The 24066-nt window shown below is 42.9% G+C and overlaps 1 protein-coding gene across 15 annotated transcripts in view; it reads right to left on the bottom strand.

The window, feature by feature from the left end:
- PTPRS (protein tyrosine phosphatase receptor type S) overlaps positions 1 to 24066 on the bottom strand; it is a 784683-nt gene that overhangs the window by 182341 nt on the left and 578276 nt on the right. For 9 of the 15 annotated variants that reach the window (XM_056571644.1, XM_056571636.1, XM_056571669.1 and 6 more), the window contains one exon: positions 7451 to 7492. The exons of the other annotated variants lie outside the window; for them this stretch is intronic. In XM_056571644.1, coding sequence (XP_056427619.1) covers positions 7451 to 7492 — 42 coding nt within the window. The remainder of the gene's footprint in view (positions 1 to 7450; positions 7493 to 24066) is intronic. 15 annotated transcript variants of the gene reach the window in all.

Below are 24066 nucleotides of genomic sequence, written 5' to 3'. Positions count from 1 at the left end.
ACATGGACAAAGGTGCCAGTAGAGAGCACTGTGGTCAGACAGAAAAGAAATTCAAAAAGAATAGAATTTCCTGTGGAGCATACAGCAGCTGATAAGTACTGGAGGGATTAAGATTTTTTTTTAATATAAGCAATTTAAAATCTAATTAACTTTCTGGCATCAGTTGGTTAAAGAAAAATAGTTTTCCACCGGAGTACCCCTTTACATATGAGATCTGCAATGAAAGGACACAGGTTAAGTCACATCAACAGGGCTTGAAATTTTTTCCTGAAAGAAAAATTAGATCTAAATTTCCCTAAGATACCCAACATTAAGCAGATACTGTTAAAGGGGTACTCCGCCCCTGGCATCTTATCCCCTATCCAAAGGATAGGAGATAAGATGTTAGATCGCCGCGGTCCCGCTGCTGGGGACCCCCAGGATCGCCGCTGCGGCACCCCGCCATCATTAATGCACAGAGCGAGTTCGCTCTGTGCGTAATGACGAGCGATACAGGGGCCGGAGCAGCGTGACGTCATGGCTCCGCCCCTCATGACATCACGGCCCGTCCCCTTAATGCAAGTCTATGGCAGGGGGCGTGACGACCGCCACGCCCCCTCCCATAGACTTGTATTGACCGGGGCGAGCCGTGACGTCACGATGCTCCGGCCCCTGTATTGCCCGTCATTACGTGCAGAGCGATCTCGCTCTGCGCAGTAATGATAGCGGGGTGCTGCAGCAGCGATGCCCGGGGTCCCCAGCAGCAGGACCCCGGCGATCTGACATCTTATCCCCTATCCTTTGGATAGGGGATAAGATGTCTAGGGGTGGAGTACCCCTTTAAAGGTTAGGGGACAAGAGATAAGGGAATTCCAGAAATACAGAAACAGTATTACATATTCAACAGAGCAGCAAAAGAAGCACAAAAGCATGATCTCTGGATGTATTCAATCATAGCTCATATATGAGTCAGTGAAAGGGGAAAAATACTGAAGATGAAATGAACAAAACAGAAAAAATTTATGTGTTTTTAGCCATGTGATGGATTTCTAAGATTGAACATAACCTTTTCAGATCTACAGTAGCCGGTTGAAAAGGGTTACACTTTCTACAAAAAAAGATGTTTCCACTGCAGTCAACTACTGTCAACTACTTAAAAATTTTCAACCACACATAAAAGTATTGGTAGTATGGTTAAAGAAGTTTTAGGGTGTGCAAACTCCTCTTAAGGGTAGGGTTACACGACACGAATCCGCAGCGTATTTTATGCTACGGATCTGCAGTTGACTAGTATTGCTCACGAATATTCGCAATTCGAATATTCGTTGCGAATATCGCATATTCGCGAATTCGTGAATATTACGAATTTCGCGATTAAAATTCGCTATTACTAATATTCGTCTTTTTTTCAAACTGTTTTAAAAACTGAGCACATTGTAGGGATTGCCTTCGACTGATAAATGCAATGCTTGTATCATTTCATTAAAGACCTAGGGATGAGACTGTGAGGCGAAATATTTGTGGAAATTCCGCCCTACTTATGCCTGTGAGCCAATGAGAGTTCTGCAAGCACAATTGTCAGAGCTTAGCAACATCCCTCGCATGATGTTATAGCGCGCATGCGCACACAAGCGAAATTTTGCTATTAATTTTGCATTCGCAATAGCGAAATTTTGCAATTCAAAAAAAGTCACGAATATAAGGAATATTCGAATTTCATTCATATTCGCAAAATATAGCGAATTCGAATATGGCATATGCCGCTCATCACTACTGTTGACCCATCCCTCAGTGGGCCTACAGCTGTTTCCCCCCTGCCACTCTAAAGCACAGCAATTTGCCATGTGTAACTGCTCGGAGCGGCAGATTGCCGCTGTGAGCAGGGGGGAACAACTGAAGGGACACTAAGGGTCGGGTCACCGGCAATATTTTACACTGCGGATCCGTGTCGTGTGACTCTACCCTAAAAGCGGAAAATATGCAGCGCATTCTCCTATGAGCAGACACACAGGGATATCTGCAGCAGCCCTTTGTGTGCAGTAAAGTTTAAAGACGGGCCCAGCATGTCCAAGTTAATGTTTTTCCACTGGAGTACCCCTTTAGGGTCTATTCACACATACAGTATTCTGCGCAGATTTGATGCGCAGGATTTCAAGCTGTGATCAGTTTACATTGAAATCTGCAGCAGAAAATCCTGCGCATCAAATCCGCACAGAATACTGTACGTGTGAATAGACCCTTAAGATGTAATTTTTAACCAAGTTTAGTGTGTATTTAACTAAGAAACTATCTGTCAAATATATCAATTACTGAAAAGTTAATACAGTAAAATCTTACTTTATCCGGAAAAAATTATTATTGTTATTATATATGATTATTCATATAGTTAATTATTTTCCACTAACAGATATTTTCTGGAGCCCTAAACTTGAAGGAGTATTTAGAGCCCTTAAACCTGAAGGAGTTGTTGGGAAAAAAAAAAAAAAAGGAACTTGTGCAGCAGAAAAAGTAATAAAATTACAAAGAAATACAAATGTAACCCAATGCTCCCATGATCTCTTTTTGGGCTTTGTTTATATGGCAGCAAAGATAACATGCTAATGCTAGGCTGAATCAGTCACAATTCTTTACACGCTCTCATCTGTGCTGTCACACAAAAAAACATTGGCAATGAACTATGGGAGTAGGGTTTTTGGATCAGTGGGTGATTTCTAGGGTAAGTAATATCTTTTCGTTATTTTATTACATATTTTGCTGCTTTTTCCCTAACAACCCCTTGGACCACATTTGTAACTAGAAATAATTATAGCTTATAAACTATAATGGCCCATATTTATTAATTTTTCTTAGCACAACTGTCTGGGCTCAGGTTTCATATTACAGAGAAATTGGATAAATGATAGTCACACTGATTACCGTACTTTTCGCCGTATAAGACGCACTTATAAGTTGGTGCGTCTTATACGGCGAATACCTGCGGCCATCAACGGCCGGGATCCGCGGATAATACGGGACATCACCGATCGCAGAGATGCCCTGTATTAACCCTTCAGACACGGCGATCAAAGCTGACCGCCGCGTCTGAAGAGAAAGTGACACTAACCCGGCTGCTCAGTCGGGCTGTTCGGGACCGCCGCGGTGAAATCGCGGCGGTCCCGAACAGCATACAGGACCTTACCTGCCTCCTCGGTGTCTGCTCCGTGCCGGGATCCCCTGCTTGGCCGGCGCTCTCCTTCGACGTCATCATGTCGTTGCGCATGCCGTCCCGTCATCCAATAGGAGTGGCGTGCATAGCAACATGATGACGGCGATGGAGTGCGTGAATCCCGGAGAAGAAGACGTCCGGAGAGTCGGGGACACCCCGGGGACGCGGCGACAGTGATGGAGCGACATCCAGGGCAGCGGTGACGGGTCCGGAGCGGCGGGGACATGTGAGTATTATCTCCTATCCAGTGATCTTCAACCTGCAGACCTCCAGATGTTGCAAAACTACAACTCCCAGCATGCCCGGACAGCCAACGGTTGTCCGGACATGCTGGGAGTTGTAGTTTTGCAACATCTGGAGGTCCGCAGGTTGAAGACCACTGTTGGGTTCAGAATCTTTATTTTTTTAGATTTTGCACCTATAAATTGGGTGCGTCTTATATGCCGGTGCGTCCTATAGGGCGAAAAATACGGTAGTTATGAGAAAATACAACAGCTTTTGTCCTCAAACAGACTGGGCCATGAGCTTGTATAGCCAAGGTCGTAAATGTTGGTACCCCTGAAATTTTTCTAGAAAATTAAGAATTTCTCACAGAAAAGGATTGCAGTAACACATGTTTTGCTATACACATGTTTATTCCCTTTGTGTGTATTGGAAATAAACAAAAAAAGGGAGGAAAAAAAGCAAATTGGACATAATGTCACATCAAACTCCAAAAATGGACTGGACAAAATTATTGGCACCCTTTCAAAATGGTGGATAAATAAGATTGTTTCAGGCATGTGATGCTCCTTTAAACTCACCTGGGGCAAGTAACAGGTGTGGGCAATATAAAAATCACACCTGAAAGCAGATAAAAAGGAGAGAAGTTCACTTAGTATTTGCATTGCGTGTGTGTGTGCCACACTAAGCATGGACAACAGAAAGAGAAGAGAACTGTCTGAGGGCTTGAGAACCAAAACTGTGGAAGATTTGCCTTTGTCCACAGTGCGCAACATTATCAAGACGTTTGCAACCCATGGCACTGTAGCTAATCTCCCTGGGCATGGACGGAAGAGAAAAATTGAAGAAAGGTCTCAATGCAGGATAGACCAGATGGTGGATAAGCAGCCCCAAACAAGTTCCAAAGATATTCAAGCTGTCCTGCAGGCTCAGGGAGCATCAGTGTCAGCACAAACTATCCATCGACATTTAAATGAAATGAAACGCTATGGCAGGAGACCAAGGAGGACCCCACTTCTGACACAGACATAAAAAAGCAAGACTACATTTTGCCAAAATGAACTTGAGTAAGCTAAAATCCTTCTGGGAAAACGTTTTGTGGACAGATGAGACCAAGATAGAGCTTTTTGGTAAAGCAATCCATTCTACTGTTTACCAAAAATGGAATGAGGTCTAAAAGGAGCACAGTACCTACAGTGAAATATGGTGGAGGTTCAATGATGTTTTGGGGTTGTTTTGCTGCTTCTGGCACTGGGTGCCTTGAATCTGTGCAAGGCATCATGAAATCTGAGGATTACCAACAGATTTTGGGTCGCCCTTTACAGCCCAATGTCAGAAAGATGGGTTTGTGTCCGAGAACTTGGGTCTTCCCGCAGGACAATGACCCCAAACATACGTCAAAAAGCACCCAGGAATGGATGGCAACAAAGCGCTGGAGAGTTTTGAAGTGGCCAGCAATGAGCCAGATCTAAATCCCATTGAACACCTGTGGAGAGATCTTAAAATTGCTGTTGGGAAAAGGCGCCTTTGCAATACAGGAGACCTGGAGCAGTTTGCAAAGGAAGAGTGGTCCAACATTCCGGCTGAGAGGTGTAGCTTATTGATGGTTACAGGAAACAACTTATTTCAGTAATTTTTTCCAAAGGGTGTGCAACCAAATATTAAGTTAAGGGTGCCAATCATTTTGTCCAGCCCATTTTTGGAATTTGGTGTGACATTATGTCCAATTTGCTTTTTTTCCTCCCTTTTTTTGGTTTACTTCCAATACACACAAAGGGAATAAACATGTGTATAGCAAAACATGTGTTACTGCAATCCTTTTCTGTGAGAAATACTTCATTTTCTAGAAAAACTTCAGGGGTGCCAACATTTACGGCCATGGCATAGCATTATTATGTACCTATAAAGTGGAGCTTATTTTTGTCAAGTCACACTGACAAGACAGTCACCATTTAGTGGAGACTAATCCTATTTCAAGAGGGCAAGGCGATTTGTATAGAAACATAAAACATGCATTTTAAGCATACCTGCGTAACTGCACTAAAGCCTGGTTTATCAGGTTATAGATGGTAGAACAGGTTCAGTATTGCTAAAGGTAAACATTCATTTTTATCAAGAACAGTTTAACTTTAAGATGGAGCCATTTAACTTAATATAGCTTCTATTTTACTCTGGGCACTTTACAGCTACCCTTACTGCAATTCAGAACATGCAATGCATTTAATGAAAAAAAAAGCAGCACCTCCGAGGCTGTACCACATGCAAATAAAATTTTTTAAAGACATTGGGGTTTGGAAGATGGTCATAATGGTTTATAAGCAACAGGCGAAGCAACAGAGTATTAGAATATAACAAATTTCCATATAGGTTAGACTATGGATTCCACCGGTTAGTACATTGTGCTCAGTGTAAATGTAAAGCCTCTACAGTCATTTCCTGACCCTGAGAGATCAATTGACGTGTTTATTCTAAAGACTTTTAATTTCAGCACAGCTGGTAATTAGTAATCGCAAGGTTTCTGACACTTCCTGTCTAAACCAGTAATGAACCTATCTGCACCCTGACAAGGATATTCTTAAAATATGTCTTGTAAGTGCTCTTTGAGGACAAAGGCAGAAAAACCATTCAGCCTAACCACTAGATGACTACCTGGCCTTCAGTTCGGAGATTTTAATTTACAAAGCACTATAACATCTCACAATATGCGACCAGTAGGAAACCCTTTCATCAGCCTTTTACGTTCTCATCCACCACTACTAGTCCTGCTAGTGATTCCTGAAACTTGAGATGAAAAGTGGACTTGAACATAAAAACTCAAGTCATAAGTGGAATGGAATGTTTGCCATGGAAAATTTTGAACCCTGTTCATGTTATGTTAGAAAGCAGCAGTATAAAGTCGGGCAACACCAGCACGTACTGTACTTGTAATTTGGCAAATTTAGAAAAAGGATGGAAAAGCAAGTGTAGCAATCAATATACAGATCCAGTGTCTAGCCAGGAAACATTTATTTACATCAAGCACATCACACAGTACCAACTATAACACTACAACCAAAGGTCATCCTATCCTCTATGCTACTTTATGTTGCTAAAAGCGATCAGCAGCCATATTACCACAAAAGAAGATAACAAAATACTTTTATCTTTTGGTTTTAAAGATGCTTTTTAGTTAGCCTAGTACATTAAGATTTACAATATTTAGATCAGATGTGCACTTTAATAGTCTAGTTTGACATTTTCAGTAATTACAAATGATGCATGCAAATGGTACTACTGAATGGCATAGTAAATACATCAATTAATACTGCACATCATAACCATTTCTGTCACCTTTAAATAAGAACACAAAGTTCTGGATACTGCCAAATGTACATGAGTAACAACATACATAGTCAGAAACATATACAGTCTGCAGTGTACACAGAATAGGAGGACATTTTAATGGTAGAAAACAAAAAACTTAAAACTAAATAAAAAGATATAAAACAGAACACCCATGTAAATGAGCTCATGAAGTATAGTACTTAATACATGTTCACATTTCTGGAACTTGTTTACTAGGTCCAAAGTTAAAACTCAGTGGGATAATACAAAATTTTATTTCTATGGTATTCTGTCCTCTAGCACCATATACTTCTATAGCTATGACTATCCCAGTGCAAGCCTCTCAAAAGACTATTGTGAATCTCTTAATTATGGCACTGCTTTAAGTATGACTTACATCACTTTTTCAGCAGCACAATGTACCAAAAAGAAAATGTGATATAATGGATATAAATTGGAAGTATCATACATGAATGGCAAAGCTGCATCTGTTTACTCAATGGCACAATAGCATCAATCTAGAGTTTTTGATCTGCACAACTGTGGAGACAGGCACAGAAATGTTGTGGTAAAAAGATGTTATGTAAAAGACTTAAGGGACACAAAATGAAACAGAAAAAAGAAAAAAGAAAATGAAAAAGGGAAGAAAAAAGGAGAAATTAAAAGTTGAAGAGCAAATGAAGCACCAAAAAAACAGAAACAAAACAGACAGGAACTAACTTTCAAATTCATGGTCACTGAGGGGTCTGCTGAGACCAGAATCTGCAAAGAACAGTAAATAAAGAAATAAAAAAAATATAGTTTTTAATGTCTTTTTTCACATTCACAAAACATATAGTGGGTTACATTAACAACAAAGACATTCACTTTGTGTCTGTCTATTGTGAGATGTGAGATTAGTTGCATGAATGGCATCTGGAAAAAGTATGATAATGCACATCATAATATGCCCCAAGGACCTAATTTGCATATAGCGAAAAAGAGGAATCACGGTGGAACGGCGAGATGGTTCGGGATGCCGTAAGTATCATTTTAATCAGAATCACCCGCACTACAAGCCTGTATGACAGGTTAGTTTGGGTGATGCTGATGACAGATTTCCTTTAAAATGTATAACTAAATAGACAACTAGGTGTTACCAGATTGGGGGGGGGGGGGGGGGGTTGTGGATGTCCCCACACTATTTGACACTTTCAGCTTTATTAGATTAGACTTTGCAGGGTCACCAAGTTGGCTATTTAGTCATACATTTATAGTAGGAATAACAGAGCAATGGCACAATACTTACCTATAAGGCAAGATGTTCTGGAATTATTACATTGGGAATCCATTAGGTCTCCTTTAAAGAGCCATATACTTGACGTTGGAATACCGTCTTTAGTATAGGCACCTTAAAGCATTAGTGTATTATAGTGGTTTTCAAGGGGAACAGTGTGTTAAGGCGACAATATGTGACTGTATTATATTCAAGGGGTACAGTGCGTGGCAGTATAACACTGCCACACACTTAAGGGGCACAGTGTGCGGTAGTGTTAAAATAAGGGGCCTCAGTGTGTGGCAGTATTATATTTAAGGGCTAGTGTCAAGGGAGAATTATAGTACCCAGATGGGTTATCAAACATGGGGTTATTTAGCTTAAAGAAAATACATCTTAGGAGCAGTTTGATAACAATGTTCAAATATATGAATGGACAGTACAAATATCTTTCTAGTAATCTTTTTATATCTAGGCCGATAACCATTTAAAGAGTGCCTGTCACAAAACTAAACTTTTAATATACTCTTCTTTATGTAATTACTAGCTGAGTACCCGGCGTTGCCCGGTTTTTCCTTCCTAATCCTTGTTGTGGAGGAAAATCAACAGAGGAAGCTTTTGACTTCATTTCCCGTCCTCATATATTGTTGTCATATCCCAACCCCACATCCCGTCCTCCTATCCCGACCTCCTGTCCCCGACCTCGTCTCGACCTCCTGTCTCTGCCTCCTGTCTCTACCTCCTATCTTGACCTCCTATCCCATCCTCCTATCCTATCCTCCTATCCCGACCTCCTATCCCGACCTGTAATATGTGTATCAGGTATTGAAATATCTCCAGCCGTACGGAAGTTATGTGGGAACATACATTTCCCATTGATTTGCATGGGACTTTAAACAAAAACCCCAACCCTCACAAGTAGTTAAGGGTTAAATTAACTATCCTATATTTTAAGTGGACATATAAGTAACATTAGACCAAGTATTATCAAAATATCTCCAGTTGTTTGGAAGTTATGCAGTAACATATATTTCCCATAGACTTGTTTGGGACCCTGGCAAATGGGGGTGAGTAAGGGTTAAATTACCTACCCTATGTTTGTTGTTGACATATAAGTAACATGTGTGCCAAGTTTCATGTTAATATCTTCAGCCGTTTGGACGAGATGCTGGAACATACACACACACACACACTATGGGGGACATATACTAATCTAGTCTATTCTGGGTATGCTTATAGACCAGCGTATGTGGTAGTCTCCTGTCTGTGCTCCTAATTTATCAAAGGTCTCACAGCCCTTTGCTCTGACTTCAGGGTCTACAGCTTAAACTGCATTTAGACCTGCTCCAACATGGTCTGACATTACAGCATATTTTGGGCAGATGCGACTTGTCGCACAAAAGTTGCACTCGATAAATTCAGCACCAATGCATTTTCCAATGCATTTCCGTCTAAAATAGACTTGCATGCATCATGTTCCAAAAATCCTCTACAGCAAAAGTCGCAGATAAGTCGCACATATTTAGACAAAGATAAATCTCCCCCATTGCGTTTTATATATATATATATATATATATATATATATATACATATATATATATATATATATATATATATATATATACACATATATATATAGATAGATAGATAAGACACTTTGCTATTTACTTGCTGTTGAAATTCTCAACCTTTTATGTTTTTAATGTAATTGAAAAAAAATGGCCACTAGGTGGCTCTGTTCTGTTGCCTGCCAAGTCAAACAGTTAGTTTGGTCTCCTCCCATACTTGCAGAAGTCCAAACTCAGGAAGTGCGTGCGGGGCATGGCGAGGCACATCTCTCACAGTCTCCAGTAATGTCATGCCTGCTGGGGAATGCCAACTTTCACCTGCTGGGATAGGTATGATATAGAACTCTTTAAAGCTTGGGGAAAAAAATGTAAGCGCATAAGTGGTGTTAGGAGTAGTTAGGGAATATAATTAAAGTTAGTTTACAAAATATAGTTTAATGACAGGTACTCTTTAAAGGGGGCATCCTCTACATCTACATCCTCTACATCTAGAGGAAAGGTGTGTACTTTCTATTCCCACAATTATTAAGAAAATGACTGACTGAAATTTTGAATGGAGAGAAACAGATCTGTCAGGTTAGTTTTTCAGAAATGTTAAGATCTAAGGGTTTTATTCTTCTTCACAACCATATTTTCAGGGCACAGAAAATTCCAGGTTGTTGCTGCACAAGTGCTTTTGCATCTACAATTCAAACTTCTCCCATTTAGAATCCATATTGCTCTAAATTTTTTTACTTAAATGGTGTTTTCAGCTGTAGCAGAATTAGGACGGAAAAAACATCATTCCTTTTGATTGGCTACTCCTAGCATAGTCAGTAGTGATTTTAGAAGTTCAATGAAACAGTAGAGGAATCTGTTAACATTGCTCTTCGTTCAGGCGCTGCAACAGGTGAATTAGTGTCACGTGGTGACCAGCATAGAAACAGGACTACTTACACACAGTCCATATAGTAGAAAAAACAGATTTGGCAGTCACCACCACTTAAAGGAGTATTCCAGGATTTTTTTTTATTTGACTGTGTTACAAGGGCTGTATAGTTCATAATAATAGTGTCTGTACCTGTGATTGATAGCTGGTCTTGCAATTCTTATGTTATCTTTGCCCGGATGTATATTTTTAACAGCATAAAAAATGAGCGTTGTCCAGGTTTTTCCAGGTTGCAGTGCGGCCCGAGACATTGCATCACTAGTCAGGAGCCAATCTGTCGAGTCTGCTTCAATGGGTGTGAGTGGGAGAGTGAGCATTATTCACAGGGAATTGTAGCTCAGGTGTGCTGCAAAGGGAGGGGTGACCGATGTGGGGGAGGGAGAAAAGTGAACTTGAACTTACAACAAGGGTTCCTGGGACTTGTAGTTGGAGGGATGGAACTCCAACAGGAAATAGCCATTTCACAAAAAGAAAGCGTAATAGTGGATTCTCAACACAGCCATCAAGCTTGGATCCTTCCTAAGCATGTCCATTACTGTCTGGCTGGTAAGTACTAAAGTCACCTTATGGTAGATAACCCCTTAACCTGTTAAGGACCCAGAGCGTATGGGTACATCCTGACACCTTGGTACTTAAGGACCCAGGACGTACCTGTACACCCGTGGGAATTTCGGTCTCCGCCGTGCGCCAGGAGGGGACCGGACCGGGGTGACTGCTGATATCGATCAGCAGGCACCCTGCGCAAATGCCCAGGGGGATCATCAGAACCCCCTATGTCGGCAAATCGCAGGTGAATTCACACCTGCGATTTGCGACAATTCCGGTGATGAAAGTCACGTGTGACCCGCTGACCCAGAGATACATAGTGATTAGGGGTGTAGGATACACCCCCAATCACCTCCTGTATCTATGGAGAGGTGGCGATTTCGTCACCCCCCAGGATCGCTGCTATTGGATCGACCGGCCAATAGCAGCCGGCAGGGGAGGGGTTAATGACCTCTTCTTGCCGTTCTGCCGGCTAACTGAGTTCAGTTAGTGGGCAGAGCTGCAAGAAGGAGCCAGGGACCCCCCATCTGACCAGATCAGAGTCCCTAAGGGAAGAAGACCCCTTGTTAGAGCAGGGAAAGAATACACTAAAGGGACCGATAGGACTGTAAAAGAAAAAAAGTTTAAAAAAAGTTTTTTTTTAAATCCCCACCCCCCCTCGCATGACTCGCTCCCTATTAGGGGTTCAGGGCGCTGCATTTGGCCCAAGCTTCCCCCCCCCATATAACGGTGTGTGATTTATAATCACACACCGTTATATCTAAAGTTACACCAAGCATACAACACTACATACTCCGATTATGCAGATAATGCGGCATGTCCACCCCGGAGTGATCCCACCTATGACAGGCTTTACAAAGGAGGGTCTTCTTCCCTGAGGGGCTCCGGTCATCGATCACTTTGGGGCCAAATTTTTGGAGGTCTACGTAGGGAGCTCTCGGTATATTCCCTCGAAGCGGGCGCGGGAAGCTCTACAAACTTTGTACCTCCTGGTACACTTACAAGTTTAGAGTATATGAGGGATGAGATTCCTGTATTGAACCCCCAGAATGTTCCTCCACTCTGGGTGTTAGAAGGAAAATTGTTTGGGACCTTGTGCACCCTTTGCTGGATAAGGGTTACCATGTGTACGTTGACAACTTTTATACCAGCGTCCCTCTGTTCAAATCCCTTGCCGCCAAATCCACGTCCTCATGTGGGACCATGCGGAAAAACCAGAGAGGCCTCCCTCTAAATTTGATCCAGGCACCTATGTCCAAGGGTGAGTCCCGTGCCCTTACCCATGAAAACCTGTTGCTGGTCAGGTATAAGGATAAGAGGGATGTCCTTATGCTGACCACAATTCATGGTAACGGCAGCCCACCTGTCCCTGTGCGAGGTACCACAACACCGGTCCTCAAGCCCGATTGTATTCTGGCCATTCGTAAAACATGGGCATGGTACAAAAAAGTTGCGGTCTACATGGTACAGGTTGTCATGTACAACTCTTTTGTACTGTCCCAGCACGCTGGCAACACAGGGACATACCTTCAGTTTCAAGAAGAAGTCCTAAAGGTCCTAATCTTTGGCGACCGGGAAAGAGCAGGCCAGACTTCCCAAGGAACTGAAGTTATAGGTGCCAGGATCGTCCCAGGCCAACACTTTCCTGGTGAAGCCACCCACACTGGAAAGAGGGGATGATCCCAGAAAAAATGCAGTGTGTGTTACAAGAGGGGGGTACGGAAGGACACCACCACTCAATGTGACACCTGCCCCGATCATCCGGGCCTCTGCTTTAAGGATTGCTTCAGGTAGCATCACACTTCCTTGCAGTACTAAATTTCCCTCTTCATTTAAATTTTCCATAATTTGATCCCAATGTACCAAGTCCAGAGTACATTCCAAATTTTAACCCCATAAAACCACTCAATTGCCCAAAAAACTATTTTATTAAAAAAAAAAAAAAACCTGATAAGACCTCTGGGGGTATTTTTTTTTCCAAAAATGGGTCACTGAGTCACTATCATCGGGGACTTTTTTATGTTTCCTCAAATGCGCAGCGCTCTCCACCTGAGCGGGGTGCGCATGTGAGGCAACAGGTTAGGGACAGCCACACACATCACATTCCCTGTATAATGATTCAGAGCATAGGGTTTGGGGTGGAGATATTTTTTAGTTTTGGCTATGCTCTAGGTCATCATTCTGGGAACATAACCTTTTTTTATGATTTTACATCCCACTGTACCCCACTTTAGTTACTTAGTGTTCCACATTTTAGTAATTGTCCCATGTAACGTTTAGTAATTCCCCATGTAACGCTCCTTGAGGGGAGGGTCCCGCTGTTCTGGCTCCATAGGCAGTATGTAAAAGCTCAAGGCCCCTGACTGCGCTCCTGCTCCTCCGGGACCCGCAGAACTGCTAACGTCCAGATATGAGGTATGTCCTTACTCCAAAGAAATGTATTTACAAATTTACTGTGACATTTTCTCTTGTTACCACTTGTGAAAATGAAAAATGTGGGGTAACCCCAGCATTTTTGTGTAAAAAAATTACATTTTTCCTTTTCCCATCCCACTTAAAGGGTACCTCTCATCAAATAAACTTTTGATATATTTTAGATGAATGAATGTTGAATAACTTTCCAATAGCATGTTAATGAAAAATATGCTTCTTTCTATTGTATTTTTCCTGATCAGTCCTGTCAGCAAGCATTTCTGACTCATGCTGGAGTCCTAAACACTAAGAGCTGCCAGCCTGCTTTGTTCACAGCCAAACAGGCTGTGAACAAAGCAGGTTGGCAGCTCTGAGTGTTCTCCTTTGTGAACAAAGCAGACTGGCAGCTCGTAGTGTTTAGGACTCCAGCATGAGTCTGAAATGCTTGCTGCCAGGACTGGTAGGGAGACCCCTAGTGGTCATTTCTTCAAAGTGGAAAATTAAATAGAAAGAAGCATATTTTTTAATAACATGCAATTGTAAAGTTATTCTGCATACATTAATCTATAATATATCAAAAGTTTTTTTGATGAGAGGTACCCTTGATGAGAGGTACCCTTTAATGAACATTTATCAAACACCTATGGGGTGTTAAAGAAGATATCCCATGCAGCAAAGTAAAAAAAAAAATACATAGCCATTCCATGGTATATTCACTTACCACACCTCTGACATGTTTGTGATTTTTTTTCCGGCCCCATTTACCTGCTATTCAGCTCATAAATTCCAGTTACTTCCTGGTTATGGTGGCTATGCCTGTGACCTCAAAGACTACATTTCCCTGCATGCACTGCTCTCATTTCCTGCTCTCAGCTGCCTGAGCAGAGAGCTTGTTACCACCCCTAACTTATGTTAGTCACTCCCACAGCTCTGCTAGCTAACTCCCACATAACACTGAGCTCCAATCATAGCCCTATACAGCAGGGTGGCCACGAGGAAACAAAATGTAATCTCAGTGCTCAGAGAGAGGGACCCTGGAGTTGAAGCTGCAGTTTTACAATGTAAAATCACTCCCTTCCCTCTGCTTCTCTCAGTGAAACAGCTTTACACTGGCACAATCACCTCCCCCCTGCTCTGCTCTCCTCTCCTCCTCAGCTCTAGCCCCATAAATCCCTCTCTCCCCAGTTCTCAGTGTGACAGCTCTACTCTCGCAGCTCCCTCTCTCCCTCCCCTCCATTCTCAGTGTGACAGCTCTACACTGGCAGCTCTCTCACCACCCCCCTCTCCTCCTTCTCAGTGTAAAAACATTAGCAAGGAGAGGGGAGAGAATCAGCCTGTTTGCTGGGGTTGCTATGATCTGTATCAGCCGGCATATAGGCAGTGCTGCTCAGCCAATCACTGCAGAACAGAGGGAGGACAGTGTGAATATTCATCAGAAGGGAGGGGCTAAGGCCGAGCACAGGGAGCTCTCTGCAGCACAGGGGTTTTCTAGGTAATTGTCACGTCACAGCCCCGGGATGCTGCTGATAACAGCCTGAATTGGGGTCGCAAGTCATAAAAACCTGGAACAGCTGAACTTCCTGTCAGACAGAAGAATGCAGAAAAAGCTTGTTTCCAAGCAGTATTGGTAATGGAAGTGATTTACAAACCTATATAACTTTACCTTCTGCTCTTAAAGCTGAACAATTTTTTACTGTGAGACATGTCCTTTAAGGCTCACTGTACCCCTTGTTACGTTCCACGAGTGTAGTTTCCAAAATGGTATGCCATGTGTTTTTTTTCTGTTTTGGCACCATAGGGGCTTCCTAAATTCGATATGCCCCCCCCCCCCCCTCCATTTCAGCAACATTTTCAAATGTGACTCCTTCTCTTCTGAGCATTGTAGTGCGTCCGCAATGTACTTGACGTCCACACATGGGGTATTTCCATACTCAGAAGAGATGGGTTACACATTTTGAGGGCATTTTCTCCTATTATCCCTTGCAAAAATGTAAAATTGGGGGGAAACCAGCATTTTAGTGAAAAAAACTAAATCATTTACACATCCAAATTTAACGAAAAGTCGTCAAACACCTGTGGGGTGTTAAGGCTCACTGTACCCCTTGTTACGTTCCTTGAGGGGTGTAGTTTCCAAAATAGTATGCCATGTGTTTTTTTTTTGTGTTTTTTTTTTTTTTTTTGCTGTCCTGACACCATAGGGGCTTCCAACATGGGACATGCCCCCCAAAAACCTTTTCAGCAAAGTTTGCTTCCCAAAAGCCAAATATGACTCATTCTCTTCTGAGCATTGTAGTGTGCCTGCAGTGCACTTGATTTCCACACAAGGGGTATTTCAATACTTGATGGGGTTACACATTTTGGGGGGCATTTCTAATATAACCCCTTGTAAAAATGTACAATTTGGGGAAAACCAGCATTTTAGTGGGAAAAATAAATAAATAAAATAAGTAATTTACACATCCAAAGTCATCAAACACCTGTGGGGTGTTAAGACTTACTGTACCCCCCTTGTTACGTTCCTTGAGGGGTGTAGTTTCCAAAATAGCAGGTCTTGTGTTTTTTTTTTTTTTTTTTGCTGTCCTGGCACCATAAGGGCTTCCTAAATGGGACATGCTTCCCAAAAAAACATTACAGCTAAATTTGCTTTCCAAAAGCCAAATGTGACTCCTTCTCTTCTGACCATTGCAGTGCGCCAGCAGAACACTTGACGTCCACACATGAGGTATTTCTATACTCAGAAGAGATGGGGTTACAAATTTTGGGGGGAATTTCCCCTATTACCCCTTGTAAAAATGTAAAATTTGGTGTAAAACCAGCGTTTTAGTGAAAAAAAATTTAAAATAATTTACGCATCCAAATTTAACGAAAGGTCATCAAACACCTATGGGGTGTTGAGGTTCACTATACCCCTTATTACTTTTCTTGAGGTATGTAGTTTCCAAAATAGTATGCCATGTGTTTTTCTTTTTTGCTGTTCTGGCACCATTGGGGCTTTCTAAATGTGACATGCCCCCAAAAAACCATTTCAACAAAATTTGCTTTCCAAAAGCCAAAGGTGACTCCTTCTCTTCTGAGCATTGTAGTGCGCCCGCAGTGCACTTGACGTGCACACATGGGGTATTTCCATTCTCAGAAGAGATGGGGTTACAAATTTTGGGGGGCATTTTCTCCTATTACGCCTTGTAAAAATTTTACATTTGGGGGGAAAATAGCATTTTGGTGAAAAAAAATAATAATTTACACATCCAACTTTAACAAAAAGTCATCAAACACCTGTGGGGTGTTAAGGCTCACTGGACCCCTTGTTACGTGCCTTGAGGGTTGTAGTTTCCAAAATGGTATGCCATGTGTTTGTTTTTTTTTGTTTTTTTTGCTGTTCTGGCACCACAGGGGCTTCTTAAATGTGACATGCCTCCCAAAAACCATTTCAGAAAAACTCACTCTCCAAAATCCCCTCCTTCCCTTCTGAGCCCTCTAGTGCACCCACAGAGCACTTGACATACACATATGAGGTATTTCCTTAAACGAGAGAAATTGTGTTACACATTTTAGGAAGATTTCTCTCCTTTTACCCCTTGTAAAAATTCAATAACTGGGTCTACAAGAACATGCCAGTGTAAAAAAATGAAGATTTTGAATTTTCTCCAATTTGCTGCTATTCCTGTGAAACACCTAAAGAGTTAACAAACCATTTGAATGTCATTTTGAATACTTTGAGGGGTGCAGTTTTTATAATGGGGTTATTTATGAGGTATTTCTAATAAGAAGGCCCTTCAAATCCACTTCAAAACTGAACTGGTCCCTGAAAATTTTTGATTTAGAATTTTTTTTGAAAAATTGGAAAATTGCTGCTATACTTTGAAGCCCTCTGATGTCTTTCAAAAGTAAAAACATGTCAACTTCATGATTCAAACATAAAGTAGACATATTGTATATGTGAATCAATACATAATTTATTTGGAATATTCATTTTCCTTATAAGCAGAGAGCTTCAAAGTAAAAAAAAATGCATAATTTTACATTTTTTCATCAAATTTTGGCATTTTTCACCAAGAAATTGCAAGTATTGACAACATTTTACCACTAACAAAGTAGAATGTCACGAAAAAAACTATCTCACAATCAGAATGAAAGGTAAAAACATCCCAAAGTTATTAATGCTTAAAGTGACAGTGGTCAGATGTGCAAAAAAAATGGCAGGGTCCTACACTGAAAATTGGCTGGGTTAAAAGCCATTTATTTACCAATTATTGGCATAAAATATTTTAAAGGGCATGGATTTCAGGTCTAGGACAATCCAATCCCTTTTAAAGGGGTACTCTACTGGATTTAAAAAAAAAAATTTTTTATCAACTGGTGCCAGAAAATTAAACAGATTTGTAAATTACTTCTATTTCAAAATCTTTATCCTTCCAGTACTTATCAGCTGGTGCTTGCTCCAGAGGAAGTTATTTTCTTTTTAAATTACCTTTCTGTCTGACCACAGTGCTCTGGAGTTCATTTCAGTCTGAGCAAAGTGCTCTTTGCTGACAACTCTGTCCATATCAGGAACTGTCCAGAGCAGGAGAGGTTTGCTATGGGGATTTGCTTGTACTCTGGAAAGTTCCTTATATGGACAGAGGTGTCAGCAGAGAGCACTGTGGTCAGACAGAAAGCAAATTCAAAAAGAAGAGAACTTCCTGTGGAGCAAATAGCAGCTGATAATTACTAGAAGGATTAAGATTTTTTAATAGAGGGGGCGTGGCCTGGACGCGCATCGCAGAGAACGCTTGATAAGTGAGCTCCGTCTGTCTCCGGCTATATAGTGGCACAAACCGGCTAAATCCTGCATAGATTCTTTGCCCCTGCATGGCTACCTGTTCCGGAGGCTGCTGAGCGATGCCTAGGGCAAAAAAAAGCATAAAAAGCCCGTTAAAACTCACCCAGTTCTTTCCCGCTGCGGACTCCCAAGATGGCGCCGGCGGCCTGCCTGCTGCTGGAGCGCTTGGAGCTCGCAGCCACCCTAGCTCTCCTGCTTCCAGTGGGTCTGCTTCACCGGGAGGTCAGTCTTCTCCGCAGTCGTTCGGCTCCGTGCCGACAGCCTCGTCCCTGCAGTTACCTCCGGCCTCCTCAACGCCGGTCATGGCCGTCCCCTCGCCGCAATTTGGGGCTTGGAGCGGACTGGTCGATTCCTGCAACTTCCCCCAGAGATGTCATCATGAGGGTGAATTTTTTCCACGTTAAGGAGCGACTGATGATGGCTGCCCGCACCCCCGCCAACTTGCCTGAAAGGTTTTCCAAACTAGCTGTCTTTGCAGATCTTTCTGCCGCCACCTTGGCAAAACGTCGGGAATATGCGGCTGGGACGTCCCTTCTCCGGGCTCATGGTGTACCCTACAAGTGGGGATTCCCCACGAAGATTATCATTTCCTATGGTGGATCTAAACATGTGGTCTCCACCCCGGAGGCACTTCTTGAGTGCTGCCATGTCTGGAATCTTTCTCCCCCTGTGCCAGCCAAGAGGGGCTCTCCCAGCTGAAATCTCCCTACACAAAAGGTCTCCGATGAATGGTCGGTGGTCCACTACGGTAAACGTAAAACCAAGTAATGCTATGTTACTCTCTGTAAGGATGTATTGTTTATTGCCGGATAGGCACATGTCTAATTAGGTATGGTTCCGTTCCTTTCTCCATACCTCCCCGATGCTGGCCCTCTCCAAGGGGTCACTATGGTTACTCACTACTGCTAGTTTTTTTTACTTTTACCCAGTTTTACCCTGTTGCTATTTTTTTCTTTATGTGTTTTACCTTAGGTACACCTGAACTACGAATAATGTATGAGCTTTCTGACTGTCACGATGTTTGCATCACTGTAATATTGATTGCTAATCGGCTGCCACCGCGGTCCGCCCCCCACCTCTGTAATGGTCATCCAAATTGTTTCCCTAAATGTCTCTTTAAACGCTCATTGCTTTGGGCCGAGTCTAATAGATTGGGTGCTGACATATTATGTCTGCAAGAGACACACCTGTCGGAATTAGATTCCGTGCGGTTGCATAATAAACGTTTCCCGCACATTTATTTTGCTCACGCGGCGCAAAAGAAAAGGGGGGCGGCCCTGGCCATTAAAAATACTATTGCTGTTTTTGATGTGGAGGTGGTGGCGGATAGCGGTGGCAGATACCTTATTGTGCATTGTTCTCTTAACTTGGTACCGCACACCCTTGTGGTAGTGTACGCTCCAAATAGGTGACAACACGCCTTTGTCAGGCATGTATTGAACAAAGTTGCAAGCTCCAACCCTGCGTCTCGTCTGATTGTGGTGGGCGACTTTAATGCTACCCTCTGGCCGTCCATGGACTCCACTTCCCTTGTCCCACATCCTGAACCCACTCCCATTTTTAATACCCTGTCCCGTGAAGCTTTATTTGATATATGGAGGATACAACACCCTAGTAGCCGTGACTTTACCTATTTCTCCCATCCCCACCTGGTCTACACTAAAATAGATTTTTTCCTCATTAGTCGCCCGCTTCTCGGCTCAGTCTCCAAGTCACATATTCACACTATATCCTGGTCCAATCATGCTCCTATTTCCATTACCTTACAAGAGGCGTTCTCCTCCCCACATACCTCCTTGTAGCGTGCCAGCCCCTATGTCATTTCCCATCCCACATACAAGCCCAGATTAGCCGAGGACATAAAATCCTTTTTTGTTACTAACACAGGGTCGGTGTCCAACTCCACAACAATGTGGTGTGCGTTCAAGGCCACGATTAGAGGGACACTTTTAAGCCAGGCAGCCCACCACAGGCGACAGACAAGGGAGAAACGCTTGTCTATGCAATTGGAGCTTGCAGATTTGCATAGAAAAAATATGTTAGCTTCCACACCTGACATCGCTGCACGCATATCGGTTCTGACTGGTGATCTGCACAAATTAGATTTATACAAGTATGATTTATACAAGTATGATTTGGCACTGCGCCGCCTTAAACTTAATTCTTATTGGTGTGCCAACAAACCAGGCAAGGTTCTCGCCAGACAGATTAAGGTACAGGAGGCGAGGAGTCGTATAGCCTATCTGCAATTGCCTACGGGTACTAAAGTGTTTGACCCTCAGGGCATCTCTGATGCCTTTGCTTCTTACTATACCACGCTGTACAACCTTTCCACTTCTGAGCCTAACAGTCTTCCTACTCCTGCCTCTATCGCTTCCTTTCTTGACTCAGTCTCCTTGCCTTCCCTCTCTGACTCTGATTTGTCCACTCTATCTCTCCCCTTCACTCCTACAGAGGTGCTTGGTGCGATCGGGACATTAAAGGGTGCTAAAGCTCCAGGCCCTGATGGGTTAATTAACAAGTTTTATAAAACGCATGGCCCAATTATTGCCCCCCCACCTCACCACTGTCTTTAACTATATAGCTTCTACGGGGTCGATCCAGTCAGAAATGTTAGATGCTACAATAGTGACACTTCCCAAACCCGGGAAGCCCCCCACTGAGCCTGCAAATTTTCGCCCAATCTCGCTCCTCAATACGGACCTCAAATTATACTCCAAATTGTGGGCAATCCGCATAGCAGATATCCTCCCGTCCCTGGTACATGCTGACCAGGTATGCTTTGTGAAGGGCCGACAGGCCTCGGATGGCACTAGGAGGGTGCTAAATATCTTGGCAGCTGCTTACCATGGTCGGGCACCTTCTCTGCTCCTCTCTTTGGATGCAGAGAAGGCATTCGACCGAGTCCACTGGGGATACTTAAGGGCAGTGTTGTTTAAATTTGGCTTCCCCAACCTTGCTATTGCTGCAATTATGGCCCTCTATTCATCGCCGTCGGCGAGGGTTTATACGTCGGGTGCCTTGTCCTTTCCGTTTGCCATCACTAACGGCACCTGACAGGGGTGCCCCTTTCTCCCGTTTTATTCACCCTTGTGATGGAACCATTTGCTGAACATGTCCGCTGCCATTCCCTGATCCCGGGTATTAAAGTAGGGTCTGATGTTCACAAAAAAGTCTCTTCGCTGATGACGTCCTAATCGCACTGACTCACCCTCTCAGCTCTTTACCCCATGTACTGTCTCTAATAGCCGACTTCAGTGCGGCTAGCATGTACAGACTTAATATCTCGAAATCGACTGTTCTGCCTCTTCAGCTGAATAAATGATCTATTTTGTCCCTATCCCGAAGGTTCTCTTTTCATTGGGCCTTTACCGGTATTACCTATCTGGGTATCTTTCTCACTCCCTCTCCCTCTGCTTTGGTTTCTTCTAACCTTTCCTCCCTTTCCACTCAACTAGCTCAAGACACCAAAACATATTCTCGCTTTCCTCTTTCATGGTGTGGCCGCATTGCTGTGGCCAAAATGTTCCTACTGCCTTATGTCCTCTACCTGTTTCGCACCTTGTCTGTCAAATTTCCCCTCTCCTCTATCAGGAGACTCCAATCCCAACTGATGAGGTTTATTTGGCAGGGATCTAGGGTGAGAGCTTCAGCTACATTGCTGTTTCTACCTACACATATGGGGGGCTTAGGTTGTCCAGATCTACTTAACTATTACAGAGCAGCTCACTTGGTCTATTTACAACAGTGGTGGAGGGGTGATTCGGATGCCCGTTGGATGTCTATGGAAAAGGAGATCATGGGAGTGTCTTCTTTTCAGTGCCTCTTGTGGTCAGTGGCGATTACCAACACTACTGTGGCAACTCTCAACCCCACAGTCTCCGCTTCTCTGCAAATGTGGCTCTTCATTCTGTCCTCTAAGATGCTCTCCCTTATCGCCTTCCAGTCTACTCCGTTCTCTGTTCTATCTCTTCTCCTCCCGCATATTTCCTTTTCCAATTGGATTGATAATGGGGTTACATGCCTGGGTGATATCTCGGACCAGGGTTCCCTGGGCACGTTTGAGTTCATTAGGTCCAGGTACAACATACCAGCTGGGGACTTTTTTAAATTCCTGCAGCTGCGTCACTTTATTTCCTATCATAAGTGGCCGTCTGAGTTAGCTCCCAGACCGTATAATGCCTTTTTCCTCCAACACTCTGGCGCCAAGGGTGGAATTTCGATCTCATACAAAGCCTTACAGTCCTCTTTGGCGCCGGAGTCGTTCCCATTCCAATCTGCCTGGGAGCGGGATCTGGGTCTCTCTATTAGTGTAGAGCAGTGGCACGATGTTTATATTGTACCATTACAACTCTCTAAATGTAGCACTCACTTAGAGTCTGCCCGTAAAATGCTATACAGGTGGTATTATACCCCCGAACGATTGTCTCATATCTACAGCACTGTTAATCCTACATGTTGGAGGTGTGGTGCTCAGGTAGGCTCTTTCTTACATATATGGTGGACCTGTACTTTGATTGCTCCTTTCTGGGACTCAGTATACGCACTTACCTCCAAAATCTTACCCCACCCTCCCGTGAAAGATCCAGGCATGGCATTACTCGCACTCAACTTGAAGGACTTACCTGCGGACTCTCAAACTATTCTTTTTCATATTTTCTCTGCTGCACGGACTTCCATAGCAGCTCTCTGGAAATCCCGGGAGGTTCCGGATGTCCCTATTGTGAAGGCGAGAGTGGAATACTCTTGCTCTATGGAGAACCTTATAGCCAACCGTACAGGTCGTGAACTACAGTTCCTTATAAGCTGGGACTATTGGAGGAACTCCCAAGAATCTAATGGTATAGTGGCATCTTAGGGTTGTGTAGATCATTTAAATAGATCATCATTATGATTTTCCTCCGTGTTCCACTAGATGCCCTTCTTAACTTGTGGTGCATGCTTGTTACCTTCCGCCATTCTATGCTGTGCACTATGGTATTGTGTATATTGGTGTACCTTATAACATATAATCCCACTTTACTTGGTAGCAGGTACACTTTTAGTACTATATCAGATAGGACTGAGGGGTAACATTCACTGCACTAGTTGTAGTGAGGAAGGTGCTGACCTGAAGCATATGTTCTGGTCCTCTGGAACTTGGTGAGTACTGGATAGAGATTCTGTAACCTAGACATTGTCTGTTAGGGCAGCAATGTACCATTATTGAATGGAAAACAATTGCAAAAATGTTGCATAAGGCCCATAAAAACATATCAAAATATTGGCTTTACTCTACTCTACCTGATGTCTGTTAGGTGGTCTATACGTTAAATGGGCACTCTCATTAAAACACATTTTTGCTATTGCACTCCTTATGGTAAATAAAAAAAATCTTTCTAATGTACTATGTTTTATTTGTGTTTAAAAAGGCTGCCACTAGGTGTCTCCCTACTTGTCCAGAGCTGAGGGGGGTGTGTGCATCCTCAGCCAATCATAGCTCATCTCACACACTAAACTGCTCTGGGCTGTGTGTAGCAGAGTGAGGGAAGAATTTCTACCCTGTAAGGCTTCAGATGATGTCTTGTCTGCTGGGTAACGCCCCTTCCCAGACTGTGAATCTGACTGAGAGTGAGCAGAAAATACAAAGCAATGTCAATGTAGAAAATAAAAGGCAGGGGGTGTTTTATCATGATGGGGACAGTGAACTTGGAGGATTATAAAATTTAACAAGATCATGAGAGGTACTCTTTGAATTTCACTATTTTACTAATACTGAAAGTTAACTTTTAGAGAGGGTCTCTTAAGTTGTTTGATAAGCAGTGGAAT

Source organism: Hyla sarda, chromosome 1, assembly GCF_029499605.1.
Source record: "Hyla sarda isolate aHylSar1 chromosome 1, aHylSar1.hap1, whole genome shotgun sequence".
Lineage (NCBI taxonomy): Eukaryota > Metazoa > Chordata > Amphibia > Anura > Hylidae > Hyla > Hyla sarda.
The sequence above is the reverse complement of the archived record's forward strand: the minus strand, read 5'-3'. Positions and strand labels throughout refer to the sequence as shown.